This window comes from Salvelinus alpinus, chromosome 17, assembly GCF_045679555.1.
Source record: "Salvelinus alpinus chromosome 17, SLU_Salpinus.1, whole genome shotgun sequence".
NCBI lineage: Eukaryota > Metazoa > Chordata > Actinopteri > Salmoniformes > Salmonidae > Salvelinus > Salvelinus alpinus.
In genome coordinates this window covers 26,381,610-26,404,333 of record NC_092102.1, presented here as the reverse complement: position 1 = coordinate 26,404,333, position 22,724 = coordinate 26,381,610, and the positions used below count along the sequence as shown (strand labels likewise).

The following is a 22,724-nucleotide window of genomic DNA, read 5'->3' as shown; positions in this document are numbered from 1 at the left end:
AGCTCCTAACCCTTAACATAATTCTAACCTAAACCCCCTAGAAATAGCATTTGACTTTGTCGGGACTAACAAAATGTCCCCAGTTGGTTTGTTTACGATGATGATATGATACTGCTACTACTTGTTTTCTCTGATCAGTGGAGTTGTGAGTTAATGTATTTTTGTGGTGTTTTTTTTGTTTGTGTGGACATGTTGAATTATTCTTGTGGGGAACAGAAGTCCCCACAAGAATAATTCAACATGTCCACACCAACAAACAACCACCACACAAATACACTAACTCACAACTCCACTGATCAGAGAAAACAAGTAGTAGCAGTATCATATGGTATTAGTGGAGATCAGACAACAAATCAGATTAGAAAAAGGCAAAATGGCAACACAAATATGATCTCATACATTTAATAAAACGGGTGACATTACATTAAACTAAGCTCATAATGACCTTGCTTTTTATAGCCAGGTTGGGATGCACTAATCCAATCTCGTGTAATCTGTTTCAATCTGATAAATGCTTACCACATGCATCTCTCTGAACAGATGGTTCCTATTGGCCCATCCATAGCATCTGCTATTCCTATAAAGAGCTTCACCACATGTTTAAACTGAGCACCTCGTTCTCATTCTCGTTTTGTTTTGTAGCTGCGCAGTCCAGGATGTAACGACAGAAATGCATGTTAAATTGTAAATTCATGAATAGGAATATATCCTGCTCATTATGTTTTCAAAGCCTTGTTATAAGTAACTTAGCACATTTTTGAATTCTTATATTACAATTGACATGGAATTATTATCAGAGATACACTGAGTATACAAAACATTAAGAACACCTGCTCTTTCCATGACATAGACTGACCAGGTGAAAGCTATAATCCCTTATTGATGTCACTTGTTAAATCCACTTAAATCTGTGTAGGTGAAGGGGAGGAGACTGGTTAAAGAAGGATTTTTAAGCCTTGAGACAATTGAGACATGGATTGTGTGCCATTCAGAGGGTTAATGGACAAGACAAAATATTGAAATGCCTTTGAATGGGGTATGGTAGTAGGTGCCAGGTGCAACACTGCTGGGTCTTTCACACTCAACAGTTTCCCGTGTGTATCAAGAAGGGTCCACCACCCGAAGGACATCCAGCCAACTTGACAACTGTGGGAAGCATTGGCGTCAACATGGGCCAGCATCCCTGTGGAACGCTTTCGACACCTTGTATAGTCCATGCCCTGACGAATTGAGGCTGTTCTGAGGGCAAAAGAGAGGGGGGGGTGCAACTCAATATTAGGAAGGTGTTCCTAATGTTTGGTATACTCAGTGTATACACTATTTTAATTGAGTAGATATACTGGATCTTGCAACAGTGATGGAACTGATCAGAGAGTAGGCATACATTGACAACACTACAGTATGTGACAGGCAGGGAGGGATGTGAACTTGCAGTGGTCTGGACTTATTCTCCGTATAAATTATACCCCATGCACTTTTTGACACCTACAGTTGAAGTCGGAAGTTTACATACACCTTAGCCAAATACATTTAAACTCAGTTTCACAATTCCTCACATTTAATCCTAGTAAAAAATCCCTGTCTTAGGTCAGTTAGGATCACCACTTTATTTTAAGAATGTGAAATGTTAGAATAATAGAGTGATTTATTTCAGCTTTTATTTCTTTCAACACATTCCCAGTGGGTCAGAAGTTTACATACACTCAATTAGTATTTGGTAGCATTGCCTTTAAATTGTTTAACTTGGGTCAAACGTTTTGGGTAGCCTTCCACAAGCTTCCCACAATAAGTTGGGTGGATATTGGCCCATTCCTCCTGACAGAGCTGGTGTAACTGAGTCAGATTTGAAGGCCTCCTTGCTCACACACGCTTTTTCAGTTCTGCCCACAAATGTTCTATTGGATTGAGGTCAGGGCTTTGTGATGGCCACTCCAATACCTTGACTTTGTTGTCCTTAAGCCTTTTTGCCACAACTTTGGAAGTATGCTTAGGGTCATTGTCCATTTGGAAGACCCATTTGCGACCAAGCTTTAACTTCCTGACTGATGTCTTGAGATGTTGCTTCAATATATTCACATAATTTTCTCTTCTCATGATGCCATCTATTTTGTGAAGTGCACCAGTCCCTCCTGCAGCAAAGCACCCCCACAACATGATGCTGCCACCCCCATGCTTCACGGTTGGGATGGTGTTCTTCGGCTTGCAAGCATCCCCCCTTTTTCCTCCAAACATAACTATGGTCATTATGGCCAAAGAGGACATTTCTCCAAAAAAGTACGATCTTTGTCCCCATGTGCAGTTGCAAACCGTAGTCTAGCTTTTTTATGGCGGTTTTGGAGCATTGGCTTCTTCCTTGCTGAGCTGCCTTTCAGGTTATGTCGATATAGGATTCGGTTAACTGTGGATATAGATACTTTTGTACCGGTTTCCTCCAGCATCTTCACAAGGTCCTTTGCTGTTCTGGGATTGATTTGCACTTTTCGCACCAAAGTACGTTCATCTCTAGGAGACAGAACGCGTCTCCTTAATGAGCGGTATGACGGCTGTGTGGTCCCATGGTGTTTATACTTGCGAACTATTGTTTGTACAGATGAACGTGGTACCTTCAGGCATTTGGAAATTGCTCCCAAGGATGAACCAGACTGAGGTCTTGGCTGACTTCTTTTGATTTTCCCATGATGTCAAGCAAAGAGGCACTGAGTTTGAAGGTAGACCTTGAAATACATCCACAGGTACACCTCCAATTGACTCAAATGATGTCAACCTATCAGAAGTTTTCTAAAGCCATGACATAATTTTCTGGAATTTTCCAAGCTGTTTAAAAGCTCAGTCAACTTAGTGTATGTAAACTTCTGACCCACTAGAATTGTGATACAGTGAATTATAAGTGAAATAATCTGTCTGTAAACAATTGTTGGAAAAATTACTTGTGTCATGCACAAGGTAGATGTCCTAACCGACTTCCCAAAACTATAGTTTATAAACAAGAAATTTGTGGAGTCTTTGAAAAAAGAGTTTTAATGACTCCATCCTAAGTGTATGTAAACTTCCGACTTCAACTGTAGCTTACTGCATACATTTTCAAAATCGAATGCTCTATGTACTGTTGCTATACACTAACACATACTGTAGGTGGCAAGTATATGTACTGTATCTCAGTACATTATTGTATTCTGCCCCCAGGTGGTGAAACCAGCCTAGAACAGGTGCTATCGTCTAATTTGAGTTTGAGACAGTCCCCCAATAATGATCAAAGGCTGATTATGTGATTATGCCCATAGGTATTTATTAAAATGCATTGATGCCAATGTTTTTTAATATTTTTTCCACAATTCTTTTGCTTATAAAATAACCCATATCCATATAACTTGTCCACAAAGTGCCTTAAATGATGCTTTAAAACATTTCATATTATTTCCAATAAGTACCATGACAACAAAGGGACATTTTGTCCACACTCATATATAACACTAAAGTATTTTAACAATAGTTAAACATATAACAATTAGTTAATTTTGTCTTCCTCCAGTCCCATCTGAAGTGTTCTGTGTCTTTGGATATTGGTTAGCGTGTGAAGTGTTCTATATGTTTGCATATTGGTTAGTGTGTGTGTGTGAAGGGTCTTGACTAGCTCTGGATGCCAAGGCCAGCAGGGTGACACTGTATACCTCTGTCTCGTCTCCTCTCAGGGTGAGGGGCGCACACACCTGTACCACCTCATTCGGCTAAAATCACACATACAGATACACGCACACCGACACAGACACACATAATCAGATTTAAATCCACAATCAGTGGAGGATGTACAGTACATGTGCAAATACAATAAGAGGAAAATATAGTTTTAGTCATGTATAAAGCCACATGAAGGAACAGGAAGTGTAGTTTGTACATTCTCTTCACACAGACTTTGTAATACATATGGACTCCTTTTGTATGCAGGTATGGCTTCACTTGATTTGCACATTTTCTTTGGTAACTGAAGTATGTCAAAACAAAAACTACCATCCTATGCAGATCTAAGGGAGTGAAATAACTAAAACTATATTATACAGTTTCCCCTCCACGTGGAACCACTTGGGACGAATACCTTGACAGCTTGCTGTGTCTAGTACAGGGCCCTCCACCCTGGACGTGGAGAGCTACTGTACTGCATGTTTTCACTCCAACCCTAACCAAGCACACCTGATTCTAATAATTAGCTTAGGTTGTAACTACCCTGATTGATAATTTATCTGAATGGGTGGCGAACGTTACACCATAGTGCACAACAGAGCAGTGTTTCTCGGGGGACCACTAGAGTGTGCACATTTTTGTTATAACCCAGAGCTAACACACCTGATTCAACTAATCAAGGGCTTGGTGATGTGTTCATAAATTGAATCTAGTGTGGTATTGCTGCTGGGCTAGAACAAAAATGTGGCCACCTTGAGAAACACTGTGTTAAAGTACAGGTCATGGTATGGTTACACACCATTCTAGATCTGTCCATTCAGGAGAAGTGAACTGAAAAACGCTCAGCCACGTTTTCCTCATGAGATTATTTTCAATAGATGAATTGAACTAAATTGACCCCAAAGCCCAACCCCATGTATACAGTGCATTCATGTTGAGGCTTTTAGACAGCAGTCGCACCTTAAGGCCACAAGGAGGAGTCCAGATCACAGTGATGGTGCGTCTGTGGCCGGCGTCCACCGTGCCCCTGGTCGGCTCCACGGTGAAGCCCCTCTGTTGCAGCGCCTGAAGCCCCTCCCAGCTGAACTCCACATTCTGCACATGGACAGGAGAGGGCAAAGTTCACAACATAGGTAAGGTCAACACAGGAGGAGAGGAAGTCATGTGTTGTGGTCAAACGGTCCGATTGTCTACTCTTCTCCCCTAACTGTGCAGTTGCTCACTTCATCTCATGGAATAAACAGCATGGGATCTTTTGTCAGAAATGTGGTGGAAACTAAGTCCCTAGCCCATGTTTACACGAATCCACTGCTTTTGAATCCATGAGAGAGAGTGAATAAGGGGGAGTGGTACACCGCAGCCAATGTTAGGATCTCCAAATTAATCTGAACTCATCCTAATGACGTTATTTCAACTAGATTTCAACCTGTTTTGTAATGATGTTATTTCAACCAGATTTCAACCTGTTTTGTAATGATGTAATTTCAACAAGATTCCAACCTGCTTATAATGACATTATTTCAACCAGATTTTTACCTGTTTGTAGTGACGGTATTTCAACCTGTTTAAGGCTGCTGCTGCAACCAGTGAGCTAGCAGTGACCCTGGTCGTGGTCATGTGCGTGTTTACTTTATTTAAAGATAGGATGTTGTAACCAAAAGTCTCCAGAAGAAGTCTAACCCCTTGTTTTTTAATTGTAATCAACAACAATAGTATAAGTATTAGCCTACCTTCTTTGCCATAGGCTGTGTGGAGCAGATGCAGCCCACCTCCAGCTCTCTGACCGCTGGGCTCATGGCCCCCTCTCTGTAGACCCCTCTAAGGGTGAGCAGCACAGGGAGAGGGGGCTTCTCACAGTCTACTACACAAGGAGAAGAGAACAAGCAAAACAGGCTTACAGTCACAAATCAAAAATCAAATAAATTTGTATTTGTAACATGCTTTGTAAACAACAGACTGTAGACTGACAGTGAAATGCTTACTTACGGGTTCCTTTCCAACAATGCAGAGTTAAAGATTAGTGACACGAGGAATAAATACCAGTGAATAACAAATAACAATAACAAGTAAAAATAACATGGCAATATACAAGGAGTACCAGTACCGAGTCGATGTGCAGGGGTATGAGGTACTTGAGGTAGTTATGTACATATAGGTAGAGGTAAAGTGACTAGGCAACAGGATAGATAAGACAGGTAGCAGCAGCGTATGTGGTGAGTGTGAAAGTGTGTGTGTGTGTGTGCGTGCTAATGTAGTCTGTGTGTGTGTGTCAGTATGTGAGTGTGTGGGTAGAGTCCATTATGTGTGCATAAAGTCAGTGCAAGAGAGTTAGTGCAAAAAATGGTCAATGCAGGTAGTCTGGGTAGCCATTTGATTAACTATTTAGCAGTCTTGTTTAGCAGTCTTATGGCTTGGGGGTAGAAGATGTTCAGGGTCCTGTTCGTTCCAGACCGTGTGGTAGCATTTCATGGCTATTGATGTGAGTGCTACAGGGAGATAGTCATTTAGACAGGTTACCTTGGCGTTCTTGGGCACGGGGACTATAGTAGTCTGCTTGAAACAAGTTGGTATTACAGACCGGGTCAGGGATAGGTTGAAAATGTCAGTGATAACACTGGCCAGCTGATCAGCGCATGCACCAAGTATGCGTCCTTGTATTCCGTCTGGCCCCGCGGCCTTGCGAATGTTAACCTGTTTAAAGGTCTTACTCACATTGGCTACGGAGAGCGGGATCACACAGTTGTCCGGAACAGCTGGTGTTCTCATGCATGGTTTAGTGTTGCTTACCTAGAAGCAAGCATAGAAGGCATTTAGCTCATCTAGTAGGCTTGCGTCGCTGGGCAGCTCATGGCTGGGTTTCTCTTTGTAATCTGTGATAGTTTGCAAGCCCTGCCACATCTGTCGAGCGCCAGAGCCAGCATAGTAGGATTTGATCTTAGTCCTGTATTGACACTTTGCCTGTTTGATGGCTCGTCGGAGGGCATAGTAGGATTCCTTATATGCATCTGGATTATTGTCCCGCTCCTTGAAAGCTGCAGCTCTAGCCTTTAGCTCAGTGCGGATGTTGCCTGTAATCCATGGCTTCTGGTTGGGGTATGTCCATACGGTCACTGTAGGGACGACGTCATTGATGCACTTATTAATGAAGCCAGTGACTGATGTAGTAAGGAGAAAGAGAGAGCGCGAGAGAGAGAAAGAGAGCGCGAGAGAGGGATACCTGTGTGCTCAGAGTCCCCGGAGGCTGGCAGAAGGTGAACGGCATCAGTGGGCACTGCCAGCGGGTCTCCTCCACACAGGTACATGATGTGAGAGCGAGCTGCACCCTTCAGCACCATGACACACACTGTGCTCTAAGGGAAGGAGTGGCAGGATGTTAGAGCAGCTTATGTCCTCTACATACAATCCAAAGTGACATAATAGTGGTCAGTTTATCTTTAAAAACACTTTACAGTCCGAGATAGTGATTAAAATCAGAAACATCCTGTGTCAGTAAATCTATCTAGTTCCACTGAACTCCTGCATTAGATACCTTCCCACTCAGTGCCAACCTAATAACAGCCTTTATCAGGAAACTGGTTCATACATTGCTCTATATTCAGCTGTGTGTGAACATGTGTGTGTGTGTGTGTGAGATGAGTGGCTTAGTAAAGTTTTCTTTTTTAGGCCTCACTCTCACATTCAGGACTGCCACTGGGTGGTGGTGGTGAGGTTTCATTTGAACACCGCTAAATAAACATAAAAAAATAGGCAGAGGCTGCAGATCCGAAAGTAACTACTCCATCCCGCCCCCCTGGAAGCCTCTTCCCCAGAACTGAAGTTCAGAATCACGCATGCATTTCTTTACCTCTACTTTATGCACACATTTTTTGTAGTCACCCTCCCTTCACATTTCTCACTGTCAATCGTGAATGATAATTATTTAAGTTTTACTGGTGAAACGTCCATGCAGCATCTGCATAACAACCATATGATCTCAATCAGTTTAATGAGAATATGCATTTAGATCTTCTTGAGTTATAAAGTGTTGTTTTGAGGTAGACTAAAGTGTTGTTTTGAATTATGTACAGTGAAATTCATTTTAGAACATATGGTGTTAACAAACTGTAGCATACCTTTGTTTTGTTTCATTTAAAGCACATTTTTTGCCTAGCGCGCTGTTGAGTTTTTGCAGCATGAAAGAAAAATGTGACCATTCGCATAATCATCCTAAAATCTCATAAGAAATTAGGTGGTGTGTGTTGTTTCATTAAAGGAGCACCATTTATTAATCAATGAAATTCGCCAGAGTAGCCAGTTGTCTGGGCAGTCGAACGAGTAGAGTAGAGACTGCGTTAAGTAGAGAATCATGTGCATTAGCTATAGTCCACCACTTTTGTAGTAGCACTATGTATGGAATATAGAGGCAGAAGGGTGCCATTTCAGATGCAGCAACTATGTCAGGAGAGCTGGATGATTCTGTGGTACCTTGTTCATGAGCTCCACCTTCAGTATGTCCGAGTAGTGGAGGCTCTCGTGGTCTGGCAGGAAGGTCACGGTGATGTCCTGGCTCTTTCCTGGGGCGATGGTGCCCTCTATGGGCATCACTTTGAACACACTCCGACCACTGTAGTTCTGGGTCCCTGGCCACGGGGAGGTGGAAGAGAAAGAAACCAAGATTATTAATTCATTTAACAACAATGTTAGCTTCAGAAATAATTTAACATAATTAGATTTAATATAATGCTTCATCAGAAAACGCTAGATTTTTTAATCCAACAAATGATAGCTAACACTAACTACAGAGAATGCAACAGCTCATGGCATTAGCCCTTAGTTCTGAGTGAGAGATGTGGACCTAGGTCGGATGGACTGGTCTTACCCACAGTGGGGTGTGTCTGTTCCTCTGGGCCTGGGCTGAGGAGGGCAGGGAAAGAGTCTGCTCCACTCTGGGCTTTACACCCCAGCGACAGGCTGTGCAGTAGCACAGAGAAGCGCACCGCCAGAGATGATGTGTTCTGCAGCTGAAGACAGAGGACACAGCTTTCAATATCACAACTTCATTGACATGGTATCGGGCGCAGTACAGGCTAAGTAGCCTGCTGCTGTAGAAGTACACAAAGTAAGCTTAGTCCGAACCAGAATGACCCATAGGACAAGATCCTCTCTCCTGTTTCTGTAGCTTGAGGCAGCTTGATCTACAAGTACACCCCCTGGACAAGATACTAGTTGATGCTGGCTAACTGACCTTAAAGACCTGGGAGGCTCTCTCCTTCTCCAACATGTAGCCAAAGTCCATGAGGCCACCCTGGTGGGAGGAGGTGAGAAGTGGATCCACTCCCACCCCGCACAGCGTGATCTCCAGGGTCATGTTTGGGCTGTGGATCTCCACAGTCTCGCGGTACTGTGAAAGGAGCCACAGCATCAGCTATAGGCAAGACAGCAACGTGTGTTTGTTTTCAGGTCCATTAAGTGCGATTGACCCACCCTTTTTCCCAGTGCGGGTGTGAAGGCCAGTAACAATGTGTGTGTGGCTCCAGGACCCAGCCGTCTCAGAGCATTTAGGAGGGAGAACGGACCACTCAGGTCCAGCACTGAGGACCTCAGCTTGGCAAGGGTTAAGGAAGAGTAGTCAAGTAACAGCAATATTTAAATCCTACCTTCAATGGAACCTGTTCAGGAGGGTGCAATGGGTGAAATGTATTGTCTACAGATACGCTTGTGTGGGTCCACTGTTCTGCAAGTGTTTTCTCAGATCAAGTGTAAAACTAATTTTTTTGCATCATCCCCAAAGCCAATTTAAAAAAGTAATAGTTTGACTTACTATGACTGTCATATGTGGTTGTTGTAGCTACCTTAAGATGAATGCACTAACTGTAAATCACGCTGGATAAGAGCATCAGCTAAATTAATAAAATATAAATGTTCAAGTCACTCAATTGTCTTGCAAAGTTAGAAGACAATCAAACTTGCAATTATGCTATTTTTCAACCAGTGGATCTGTGGAACAGATATGATTATCAGCATGTAGAACAGGGAATCATGTCAGTTCTATTCATAACTTTTTTTATCTGTTTCACCTCACTGAATAACCTCTGGTTTCTAGGTCTGATGTGTCTAGATAGCCTTAAAGCTATATCATACAATTCTAGCTATATACAATGTGTGTATCAATGACACAAATGGGCCATGCGATGTTATATATATTTTTAAATATAGGCTACATCATCCCCTTTCAACCAGCACATAGAGAAAGACTGAGGCTTATTCTTAACAGCTTATTATTATTATTTTTTTTTTTAAATCAACCACTTTATGTTGAAAACCAATTAAATAATGAATCAAGTGGATTGATGCATGCATCATACTCAGAATGTCAACATGTTATTAGAACTGAAATAGTTTTCATTCTGAGCACCATGGAGTTTTTTGTCTTAGAAAAACAGGTGGTAGAAATTCTGCAGAGGTAAAGATTCATGAATAAACCCCACTGACTTTTCTCACATAACCACAGATCATCACACTCTGGCGATCTAGGTCGTTTGTGCATGTTGTGACCCAGAAAAGGATACCTCCAAGGCTTCCTGAGAAATATTCTGAACAGTGAGCTTTTTGACCACTTTCTGTCCTAAGTGAACAAAAGAAACACAGAATTGACACAAGTAGCATTATATTCACAGGCAAGGGAAAATAGGGAAAAAACTTCCAATGTCAGAATCAGACCTGGGTTCAAATACTATTTGAAATAATTTAAAATACTTTATTATCTGTCCTTGATTGAAATCAAAATATTAATGAACCAATACAATTGTCCCAAAACCACAAACTCTGTCCATTTGGCACTCCATGCAAGCTTAAGCAAACACTCAAAGTTTCAAAAGATTTCAAATAGTATTTGATTGCAGCTCTGGTCAGAAGAATACATTTGAATGGACTGACCCACAGCCACCTGGTGGTAGTTGATGGTGGTCTGACCGTTACTGGACGCGACCACCAGGGGGGGCCTAACGGCTGGGCAATGCAGCTCCAGGTACAGCGTGTTGAGGGGGCTGCTGGGACAGAGGAAGGCTCGTCAGCGTTACAACAACAGAGGCAGTGGGAGAAACACTTCAACCTGTTCTCTCCACATTATTCCCACGAAATGAATGTGTGTAATTGATTCATGTAAATGATAATGGAGGGCACAGACAAATTAATATAAGTTTGGTATTGTAAATAGGATCTACATGGGAGTTGTAGTGTGTATAGTATACTACCTGCAGGATGGCTGGGCATGGGGGTCACTCTGGGGTGGATCTCCGTCGGACACGAAGCAAGGGATGACGTATCGACTGTAGTGCTCAGGGAAGGCATGCAGGAGGGAGGCCCTGCCTGCAGCGTACTCCTCTGATCTGCGAACCAAACAACACAAACATCACTAGCTATTGACCCAATCCTAAACATATCTTGATTGCCTCCCGAGTGGCGCAGTGGTCTGTGCCACTAGAGATTCTGGGTGCGAGTCCAGGCTCTGTCGCAGCCAGCCGCGACTGGGAGACCCATGAGGCGGTGCACAATTGGCCCAGCGTTGTCCAGGTTAGGGGAAGGTTTGGCTGACAGGGATGTCCTTGTTCCATCGTGCACTAGCGACTCCTGTGGCGGGCCGGGCGCAGTGCACGCTGACACGGTTGCCAGGTATACGGTGTTTCCTCCCGACACATTGGTGCGGCTGGCTTCCGGTTTAAGTGGGCATTGTGTCAAGAAGCAGTGTGGCTTGGTTGGGTTGTGTTTCGGAGGATGCACGGCTCTCGACCTTCGCCTCTCCCATGTCCGTACAGGAGTTGCATCGATGAGACAAGACGAACTACCAATTGGATACCACGAAAACTGGGGAGAAAAAGGGGGGTTAAAAAAGAAAGAAAAAAAAGAAACATATCTTGATTACATATTTCTTGACAAATCCCATTGACATAAATGCATAATTTGTGCAAAAATAAGTTGTCTTCGAATGTGCGTAGCTTAGGATTCCGCCCAATGCCTTCAACAGACATTATTTCATAGAGAAGACTAAATACATTACTCACTAAACGCTAAAAAGTAAACACACTAAACACAGTGCAAGGTGTGAAGCAGATGGTTAAATGTAATGATGTCAGTAGTGTGTTGCTTGCAATTAAACTCTGCCTAAGTTACTCACGTTTGAACATAGAAAAGCTTTTAGGAGGAAGTTTACCTCAGAATTAAGTAATCATTTACGGTACATTTTGGATTTGTCACTGAAATATGTAAGGGATAATCAACGAGGGGCTATGCGTTCTATGGAAAATAATAATGTACACTCTAGAATGCCCTTCAAGCCAATCAGAAAAAAGTATTCAACAATGATGCCATGGTATAAACATGTATATATGCATGATAGTTGTGGTGGTGTAGATGAGCCGTACCCTGACTGTATGTCGGCTGGGTTGGGGGCTCTGAAGGGGCTGTCTGTTTTGGGGCTGATGGACACTTTGCTGATCTTCTCTTTCAGGGTCTGCTTCGCCTGGGGCCGGGCGGGGGGCGGCTTCTTGCCTTTCTGGGGGGCCATGGGTGCCTCCCTTTTACACTGAGTCAGCACACACATACAGTACACATGAACAATAATGTGCACACACGCGCGTGCACATACGAACACACACATATGGTCAAAGTCAAACACATTGTATGGCAGCAAGACAACATTAAAAGGATAGTTTGGGATTCTTTTGGTAATGAGGTCTTTTACCTACTTCCCCAGATTCAGATGAACTCGTGGACACCATTTTTATGTCTTTGCGTGCGGTTTTAAGGAAGTTGCTATCTAACGTTAGCGCTATTGCTAACTAGCATTAGCGCAATGACTTCCAGTCTTTGTGTTAAGCATACAATATTGACCATGCAGACTCATTCAACTTTTATTAGGAGGATGGAGTGACTCCAAGGACTGAAGCTTACCAGCCCTTCCTGCTCCCCTCCCTTTCTGTTCCCCTCGGCCTTGGTAACCCTCTCCAGCTCGTGGAGGCGCAGCTCCTCGGAGCGACACAGCAGCCGCACCGCCTCTTCCCTTATGGCCTGGTCACACAGCCTGGGCCTGAATGTCACCTGCACCAGGCACCTCTGGGAACACAGTAACGAACCAGTCAATGACCTAATGACGTGACCAGTCAGGTTGTTATTGCAAAAGAAAACGTGTTCTCAATGGTTAAATAAAAGATAACATAAATAAACAATGCAGTCATCAGAACAGAGTATACACTGGAATGGAGTAGAATAGAGAAACTACATAATATGCTAGGCCTCATCACAAAGTGTTCAAGTAAAGTGGAAGCACACTGCTTGTTGGTAGAGTACCTGTCCAGGTAAGACCCGGCCTGTCCTGGGGGTGAGGCTAATCTCTGAGTTTTCGGGGGGAGTGAAGGCGAACAGCCGGGGGCCCACCGGGGCAATGCGGGGCACGGGGTGTGTGAACTCGTTGAGGCTGGTGTGTGCGTTGACCACGTGCAGCACGGCTGTGGAACAGTCACCGACCGCCGTGGCTCCGAACTGGACCAGAGAGTGAGACAGCTCCAGCGGAGGGTGCACTCCGACTGCACGACATGACAGGGGGAAGTCTCTATAGCAACCATTGGGGAAAACACAATAAAAGTAATGCAGTGAAATATACTTGATAGCACTCTATTTTGTGACAGGACAAGGTGTAGGAAGAAACAAAACCTTGACACCTGTTAATTCCGGATTTGCAGTTGAGCTGAAAGCTGTACTCTCCTGCCTTCTTGGCGCTAAAGATCAAATCCACCTCCAAGGTTTCCAATGGGAGGAGAGTGCCGAAGCCGTCGTTGGGCTGGACCTCCACAAACTAGGAGGAGAAAAACACTGCTCAACTGCTCAGTGCTCAGGCCATCCAAACACGGTTTTGTCCTTAGTCCTGACTGACTGAAAGCAGAAAATCTCCATAGGGCCGGATTAGCTATTCAGGACAGGTTTCGGTGAGATCACAAAGGTCTAAAGCCACAGATATAACAGCAGACACAGAGTCAAATACATAGAAACATAATTCATTCTAATTCAATTGTCAGATATCTCCTGCTGGAGAGTATAGCATAGGCCAAATTGGCATATCAGAGCAAAACCAGTAGAGTCCAAATAAATAAACAGAAGTGTTTCCTACTGATGTTTTATGATGATGACTTGATTTAGCCAAGGTGAAATAGTGGACTATAGAGATGTAAACAGCAGGAAATTAGGTCAAAGGTCAGTCCATAGGGATGCAGTCCGTCAGGCAGATGGAGGCCGTACCTGAGGTATGCTCAGAAAGCCAAAGTCCTGGGGCAGGAGGGTTAGGTTTGTGAGGCGCACGCTGGTCTTCACTGATTCATAGATGGAGCAGTGGCCAAAGTCCACCTCTGTCCGGTCAAAGCACAGGTCAGGGGAGGTGATGACTGCATGGACCGTGAAGGGAACAGGCCGGACCTGAAAGCCCAGTGAAAGAGAGTATTTCTGCCTTATTTCTGTTCTGTTTTGTAATATCCTATGTGGTCAATGTATTTTATTTGCAAAACAACTCTTGATGTACGCAAAAACTCTGCATAACTCACATTTGGAACTTCAACTTCTATCTAGAGGTTCTTTATGATGCTTATTCATTTAAGCAGTCACGGGACCTATAAATAGAATTATATGGGTATATACAGTGGGGAGAACAAGTATTTGATACACTGTCGATTTTGCAGGTTTTCCTACTTACAAAGCATGTAGAGGTCTGTAATTTTTATCATAGGTACACTTCATCTGTGAGAGACGGAATCTAAAACAAAAGCCCAGAAAATCACATTGTATGATTTTTAAGTAATTAATTTGCATTTTATTGCATGACATAAGTATTTGATCACCTACCAATCAGTAAGAAATCCGGCTCTCACAGACCTGTTAGTTTTTCTTTAAGAAGCCCTCCTGTTCTCCACTCATTACCTGTATTAACTGCACCTGTTTGAACTCGCTACCTGTATAAAAGACACCTTTCCACACACTCAATCAAACAGACTCCAACCTCTCCACAATGGCCAAGACCAGAGAGCTGTGTAAGGACATACTTATGTCATGCAATAAAATGCAAATTAATTACTTAAAAATCATACAATGTGATTTTCTCGATTTTTGTTTTAGATTCCGTCTCTCACAGTTGAAGTGTACCTATGATAAAAATTACAGACCTCTACATGCTTTGTAAGTAGGAAAACCTGCAAAATCGGCAGTGGATCAAATACTTGTTCTCCCCACTGTATGTTCAATACCAGTCAAAAGTTTTGACTCCTACTCATTCAAGGGTTTTTCTACATTGTAGAATAATAGTGACTGTTATTCAAAGTAGCCACCCTTTGCACACTTTTGGCATTCTCTCAACAAGCTTCATGAGGTAGTTACCTGGAATGCATTTTAATTAACAGGTGTGCCTTGTTAAGTTAATTTGTGGAATGTCTTTCCTTTAATGCGTTTGAGCCAATCAGTTGTGTTGTGACAAGGTAGGGGTGGTATACAGAAGATAGCCCTATTTGGTAAAAGAACAAGTCCATATTATGGCAAGAACAGTTCAAATATGCAAAGAGAAACAACAGCCCATCTACTTTAAGACATGAAGGTCACTCAATCCGGACAATTTCAAGAACTTTGAAAGTTTCTTCAAGTGCAGTCACAAAAACCATCAAGCGCTATGATGAAACTGGTTCTCATGAGGACCGTCACAGGAAAGGAAGACCCAGAGTTACCTCTGCTGCAAAAAAATAAGTTCCTAAGAGTTACCAGCCTCAGAAATTGCAGCCCAAATAAATGCTTCAGAGTTCAACACACATTTCAACATCAACTGTTCAGAGGAGAGAGTGAATCAGGCCCTCATGGTCAAATTGCTGCAAAGAAACCACTACTAAAGGACACCAATAAAAAGAAACACGAGTAATGGACATTAGACCGGTGGAAATCTGTCCTTTGGTCTGATGAGATTTTTGGTTCCAACCACCGTGTCTTTATGAGAAGCAGAGTAGGTGGTGCTTTGCTGGTGACAATGTCCGTGATTTATTATTCTACAATGTAGAAAATAGTAAAAATAAAGAAAAACCCAGGAATGAGTAGGTGTGTCCAAACTTTTGACTGGTACTGTATATGTTTCAATCCCAATAGGTGCACTTGATTTAGCTCGCCTGGCACGATTAAAACAACAAAATAGTCCGAAAAGTGAAAACCCTGCCCACAAAGCCCACGGGGAAAGCTAAATCAAATGCACCTAAAGTAATAGAATGAAAGAAAATACATTTTTGAACCAGGTGGAACAATCTGTTGTCAAGACAAAGGAGATGAGCGTGGACTACAGGAAAAGGAGGACCGAGCACGCCCCCATTCTTGTCGACGGGGCTGTGGTGGAGCAGGTTGAGAGCTTCAAGTTTCTTGGTGTCCACATCGCCAACAAACTATCATGGTCCAAACACACCAAGACAGTCGTGAAGAGGGCACGACAAAGCCTATTCCTCCCCCTCAGGAGACTGAAAAGATTTGGCATGGGTCCTCAGATCCTCAAAAAGTTATACAGCTGCACCATCGAGAGCATCCTGAATGGTTGCATCACCGCCTGGTATGGAAACTGCTCGGCCTCCGACCGCAAGGTACTACAAATGGTAGTGCGTATGGCTCAGTACATCACTGGGGCCAAGCTTCCTGCCATCCAGGACCTCTATACCAGGCGGTGTCAGAGGAAGGCCCTAAAAATTGTCAGACTCTAGCCACCCTAGTCATAGACTGTTCTCTCTGCTACCGCACGGCAAGCGGTACCAGAACGCTAATCAAATGGCTACCCAGACTATTTTCATTGTCGTCGTCCCCTCCTCCCCTTTTACGCTGCTGCTACTCTCTGTTTATTATCTATGCATAGTCACTTTAACTCTACCTACATGTACATATTATCTCAATTACCTCGACTAACCGGTGCCCCCGCACATTAGCTCTGTACAGGTACCCCCTGTATGTAGCCTCGCTACTGTTATTTTACTACTGCACTTTAATTATTAGTTATTTTTTTACTTATCTATTTTTTACTTAACACTTATTTTTCTTAAAACTGCATTGTTGGTTAAGGGCTTGTAAATAAGCATGCGACAAATACAATTTGATGTCCTAAGAGCAGCGTTCCTACCTATGTATTAATGTCCTCAGCCGTATCTGGGTGCGGCAGCTTTCCTTGTTTACCCGTTCACGCTTTCAGCACCGGCCAGAGAGGGCCTGGTGGCCAGAGAGGGAGGCCTGGAGAGGAGCCAGGGTTAAGGGTTCAAGAATGGGGGCACAGCTTTGGGTCTCTGCAGGAACATCCTGCTGGCCTGCTTTTGGCTCTGTGAAAACCTACTGCCTCCAAATCCTCTACACTCCTCCCAAGTATAGGGGTGTGGGTTTAGGAGGTGGGCGATGGCGCATGGGGGGGCAGGGTGGGTAAGGTGATGATTTGGCTAAAGGAGTGTGACTGCTGGCCAGTTTGGGGGATTTGATGACTGGGTAACACAGCACAAATGCGGCACGAGTGTTGGGTCGGAGCCTGTTTTGTGTGTTGGATTTGAGTCTGCTGTTGATTCTGTGTGTGTGTGTGTGTGTGTGTGTGTGTGTGTGTGTGCACGTGCATGTCAAAAGGAATTTAACAATCCCTGATGTACTTACTTAATACTTCACTTGGATAACTATACATTGATAAAACTTTTGACATAAATCAATAGGTGGTGGGATATCCAGAATAATCCCTGGAGCATCACGAATCAGTGCCTAAAAATGGAAGATAATCCCTTTATGATTTCCAGTTGTATTATCTGATCAGCAGATTACGTGCCAAACACCCTGAATGTAACCGTTTCACAACTGAAAGCTGAATAGAAATAATATCATTCTGTGAGAAAATATTTTTTTACCTATTTTGAATCTATTTAAAAGAGCTCAAATAGAGTGGAAACAACACGAAAAACAAATAATCCAAATGATATTATGGAGACCTTTTCAGTAAAACAACGTGGAATAACCTTTATGCTTGGCTCATTAGCACTCATGGAACAGTGCAGGCCTTGGGGTGGTGGATAATTTTAGCTTGCTACCATTAAAATGGGTTAATTTACAACCTTCAGTGCTTCTGCCCTTCATGGGGACCTGCAGAAGGTTTGCTACTTATGAATAAGTACTCAACGCTTCCGTGTAGATTGAGAGGGGCTGTTGTATTGTATGATACTTCAATACTGTAGACTGCATCCAGAATTCAATCATCTCATATTGACATTTTCCACAATGGTATTTCTCGAAGGCTGTTTGTGCAGTATTTGAGGAAAACTCATCTCCCAAATTGCTTCCTTCTGCATCCCTGGCTGTGTTCCTTTTGTGGACATTTTCAACTGATAGCATCAGTGTTAGTTGACTGATACAGATTGTTTACTTTTTGTGCACTTTGAAATAACACAATTGAATTCTTGCCTGTAAGTTTAGAGCTTAACAGTGCAACAAACCTGATCAGCCACTTGCAATGTCAAGGGGACTTCCAGCACTCCTGTTTCGCTGTCAAAAAACGTCTTTGCATCCTCGAACAAGGAACGTCTAGGGGGGAAGAACAGTGGGTATAAGTATACAGGAAATCATTATACTGTACATTAACTCAGCAATATGACACCATCATGCACAGCGCGGCAACTTCCTGCTCATGAACAACCACAATCTGTCAAGGCTGCCACTATTGGGAAGAGCCAATGCTAGCAGTCTTGTTAGATTAGAATTTTGTTGTTGACTTCTGTAAGTCGCCCCACGGTGTATGTCATATTTCAGAGTTTACCTTCAAACATTACATCAGCAAATATGTCCCAGCCCTCAACAACTGGGAAAATTCTCAGTGCGAGGGATAGAGAGGGCCCATGGTGGAAAACCTTCAGCGTTTCACTGTAAACCAACACGACTATCCCCCGTTTAGATCTGTAGAACCACCAGGGAAGGCAAGAGAGCACGCCTCCACACTACTGTGGGCTGCAGCCATGGTGATGTTGGGCATAAGTACACATCAAAGAGGGCTTGCAGTCATACACAGAGCTTATGTAAAGCACTAGCTCAATCAATACCCTAGGTGGAGAGCTGCTCTCGTGAGAACTGCCATCTCTCTACTACTACGCAGCCAATACTTGATTAGCATGAAAACAACAGTCAGATGCCAATCCCCAGTGGATCCACAGTGAGCAGCACAAACCCAGCCCACTCCTGACTCCTCTCTCTCTCCCTGTTTGGTAATGCTGGCTCTATGAAGGCATGAGAGCTAATGCTGCCAGTGTCAGAGGGTTTAAAGCAATTTAAGAGGGATTTCCAGATGTCAGAGGTTTTCCAAATGAATACAAAGCTCTTGAAGAGACGCCCAATGCTTCCAACAAATCTGTCAGAGCCTAGGGAAAAGGCGCGTTTCATAATTACGATCTTACAGCAAATCAGTGTTGTATTTCAACCAGCTCGGATGTACAGATGTTGGATCTTAAATTTACCAGTTTCTCACAGCAGGAAAATAATCCTGCAGCAACAGGAAATGTGAATTATTGTGTGAATTCTAATTAATGTACACTTTTTTTTTAGGGGTTTAAACACATTTTTTGTTAGGGGAAATCAAGTCTGACATTTTAAAGTGGAAATTACAAACTTTAGAATACTTTTTAAACCTTGAATACACTACACCTTTGCATTTCCTGCTGTGCAAGACATTTCCTGCAACAAAAGGGAGATCAAATTAAGATCCTTCATCTGTACTGTATGACATTTACAACAAAACAGAAAAGCGAACATGTCTCAATTGTATCAATTGTATCTGAATCCCACAATGACAGAAGGGGGAATTATTATTGGGAGTTGTTTGGAAGCCCTTGTGTTCTCTGCTAATAGAATCTCTGCTGGAGAGTCACTCTTGAACTAGCTTGGCAGGGTAGAGTGAAAAAGCCTGGCGGGATGTCGCCAGACCCATATGCTGCTGAGGGGAAATGTGCGGTTGGATGAGGTTTTCAAGTTTTTGGCATCCCGCAATTTTACCTCATGCTGCACTCGGCAACCAGTTTATCCACTATTTCTCTCCTCCAAATCTTACCCAAATAACACTATGCACATGTAGTCTTCAACAAGATAATGAATTATAAGAGAACTTAAAAGGTAACTTCTAAAATAACGGAAACACCAACATAAAGTGTCTTAAAAGCGCGTTGGGCCACCGCGAGCCACCAGGACAGCTTCAATGCACCTCGGCATAAATTCTACAAGTGTCTGGAACGCTACTGGAGGGATGCCACACCATTCTTCCACCAGAAATTCCATCATTTGGTGTTCTGTTGATGGTGGCGGAAAAGCTCTGTCTCAGGCGCCACTCCAGAATCTCCCATAAGTGTTCAATTGGGTTGAGATCTTGTGACACATATACACACCCTTACTTCTTATGGCTGAAGTCCCGGTAACGGGACCGATATGACAACAGCCAGTCGAAGTGCATGGCGCCAAATTGAAAAAACAGAAATCTCATAATTAAAATTCCTCAGACATTCATGTGTCTTATATAATTTTAAAGGTAATCTTGTTGTTAATCCCACCAAAGTGTCCGATTTCAAATAGGCTTTTCAGCGAAAGCACTACAAACGATTATGTTAGGTCACCGCAAAAATCACAGCCATTTTTTCCAGCTAAAGGTAGCTTCACAAAAAACAGAATAGAGATAAAATGAATCACTAACCTTCGATTATTTTCATCAGATGACACTCATAGGACTTCATGTTACACAATACATGCATGTTTTGTTTGATTAAATTCATATTTATATTATAAAATCTGAGTTTACATTGAGGCGACTAGATTCACTAGTTGCAAAAACATCAAGTGACTTTGCATAGCCACATCGTTTCAACGAAATACTCATCATAAATATAGATGATAATACAAGTTATACACATGGAATTATAGATATACCTCTCCTTAATGCAACCGCTGTGTCAGATTTCAAAAAAACTTTACGGAAAAAGAAACGCACGCTATAATCTGAGCCGGCGCTCAAAAGTAAAATACCACAGCTGCAAAGATGGCGTCAACATAAACACGAAAATACATTATAAATATTCCCTTACCTTTGATGATCTACATCAGAAAGCACACCAGGAATCCCTGGTCCACAATAAATGTTTGTTTTGTTAGAAAAAATCCGTTATTTATGTCCAAATACCTTCTTTTGTTAGCACGTCTGGTTTACATATCCAAACGCTAATTCTGGTCAGCGTTATATCGGGCAAAAACTTCAAAAAGTGATATTACCGGTCGAAGAAACATTTCAAACTAAGTACACAATCAATCATTAGGATGTTTTTAACATATAGCTTCAATAAAGTTCCAACCGGAGTATTCCTTCTTGTCTTTGTGAGCCATGGAACCCAAGTGACTTCCACGAGGAAAAAGCATGATCAGAAAATGGCTGCTTGATGGACACCTGACTGATTCTGCTATCATTCTCTCCCACAACATCATAGAAGTCTCATTATAATTTCTATTGATGGTTGACATCTAGTGGAACCCCTAGGCAGTGCACAATCATTCATAGCTCAAGGGGTTTCTTTAGGGACTCTGGTGAATACATACAAGCTCAGATTTCTGACTTCCTGTTTTGATTTCAACTCAGGATTTTGCCTGCCAATGAGTTCTGTTAAATCTCACAGACATAATTCAAACAGTTTTAGAAACTTTAGAATGTTTTCTATCCAATACTAATAATAATATGCAAATATTAGCAACTATGACTGAGGAGCAGGCCGTTTGATATGGGCACCTTTCATCCAAGCTACTCAATACTGCCCCTTCAGCCATAAGAAGTTGAGACCCCTCTTTCAAAGTCACTGAGATCTCTTCTTCTAGCCATGGTAGCCAAAATAATGGGCAACTGGGCATTTTTATACATGACCCTAAGCATGATGGGATGTTAATTGCTTAATTAACTCAGGAACCACATCTGTGTGGAAGCACCTGCTTTCAATATACCTTGTATCCCTCATTTACTCAAGTGTTTCCTTTATTTTGGCAGTTACCTGTAGATCTACACTGAATAGTTGTACCTGTGGTGCTTAGAAAGCAATGCTTGTGTATAAAGCAATGACATTATTCATTATATTATCCTCACATAAGCAGTCAAAGATCAAGGTGGCATTTCAGCGAACATTTCATCGGCATCTGCCTGAGTCACAACACAAGTGGCAGAAAGATCCTGTTGGAGTCATTTTGTGTCACTGCTTAAAACTTGGAAAGTCTAAAACGCAATAATCTGTGGACCACCTATAATCCTGACAGTGGAAGGCTCAGCAGACTGACACAGAGTGAGAGTGTGAGCGAGCGAGAGAGAGAGAGTCAGAGATCCATCAGTCTCTGTCAGCGGAATACTGTCTAACTTTGGGACAACGTTCGTGCCATACAGTGGTTTAAACTTTAGGCTACCTGAGAAAAGGCAGCAGAGTATGTTTAAAAAAAATATATCACTATTCAAAATGGGCTCCTGCTTGGCTTTCACTTTCACATTAAAACAGTGATTATGAACAAGGATTACAAAACGGATTAAAGAAGATTAGGGAATTTCTCATCATCACATTTGGGAAAAGGAGGAAAAACACCCTTGACAACTAACACCCCCCCCAAAAAAATATTATTGAAAATATATATTTTTCCTTCCCTGTAACTCACGTACAGTAACATTTATGTATGTTAGTGATGTAGACCAGTAAATGATGCACTGCTTGGTGAAGGCAGCAGCTCTGTTAATTGTAATCTGGGTAAATCAAGAGTAATCTTCCTTTTACCAGCCTGAGCTGACTAGTTGACCGGACGAGCTGGTCAACATCTCCCACAGATTAGACCTAAACCATTTATGATCCAGAACAAGTCCCTGTTCAATCAAATCCACTGACCATGGCCCGTATTCACAAAGCTCATCACAGCAGTTGTGCTGATCTAGGATCAGGTCCCCCCTGTTAATATGATAATATTCATTATCTAGCTAAAAGGCAAAACCGATCGTAGTATATTGA

General features: G+C 42.6%; 1 protein-coding gene across 4 annotated transcripts in view; it reads right to left on the bottom strand.

Moving 5' to 3' along the window:
- Positions 1-386: 386 nt before the first annotated feature.
- Positions 387-22,724, bottom strand: part of cfap74 (cilia and flagella associated protein 74) — a 48,849-nt gene continuing 26,511 nt past the window's right edge. For 2 of the 4 annotated variants that reach the window (XM_071348233.1, XM_071348235.1), the window contains exons 23-39: positions 18,165-18,252; positions 13,945-14,118; positions 13,371-13,504; positions 13,000-13,261; positions 12,604-12,765; positions 12,075-12,235; positions 10,908-11,042; positions 10,591-10,703; positions 10,224-10,279; positions 9,139-9,258; positions 8,900-9,055; positions 8,534-8,675; positions 8,140-8,294; positions 6,893-7,025; positions 5,406-5,536; positions 4,636-4,770; positions 387-3,725 (exon numbers count right to left, since the gene is read on the bottom strand). In XM_071348233.1, coding sequence (XP_071204334.1) covers positions 3,582-3,725; positions 4,636-4,770; positions 5,406-5,536; positions 6,893-7,025; positions 8,140-8,294; positions 8,534-8,675; positions 8,900-9,055; positions 9,139-9,258; positions 10,224-10,279; positions 10,591-10,703; positions 10,908-11,042; positions 12,075-12,235; positions 12,604-12,765; positions 13,000-13,261; positions 13,371-13,504; positions 13,945-14,118; positions 18,165-18,252 — 2,401 coding nt within the window. In that variant the 3' untranslated portion in view covers positions 387-3,581. Of the gene's footprint in view, positions 3,726-4,635; positions 4,771-5,405; positions 6,786-6,892; positions 7,026-8,139; positions 8,295-8,533; positions 8,676-8,899; positions 9,056-9,138; positions 9,259-10,223; positions 10,280-10,590; positions 10,704-10,907; positions 11,043-12,074; positions 12,236-12,603; positions 12,766-12,999; positions 13,262-13,370; positions 13,505-13,944; positions 14,119-18,164; positions 18,253-22,724 lie in introns of those variants that run through there. The other 2 variants (XM_071348234.1, XM_071348236.1) reach the window with 2 other exon arrangements.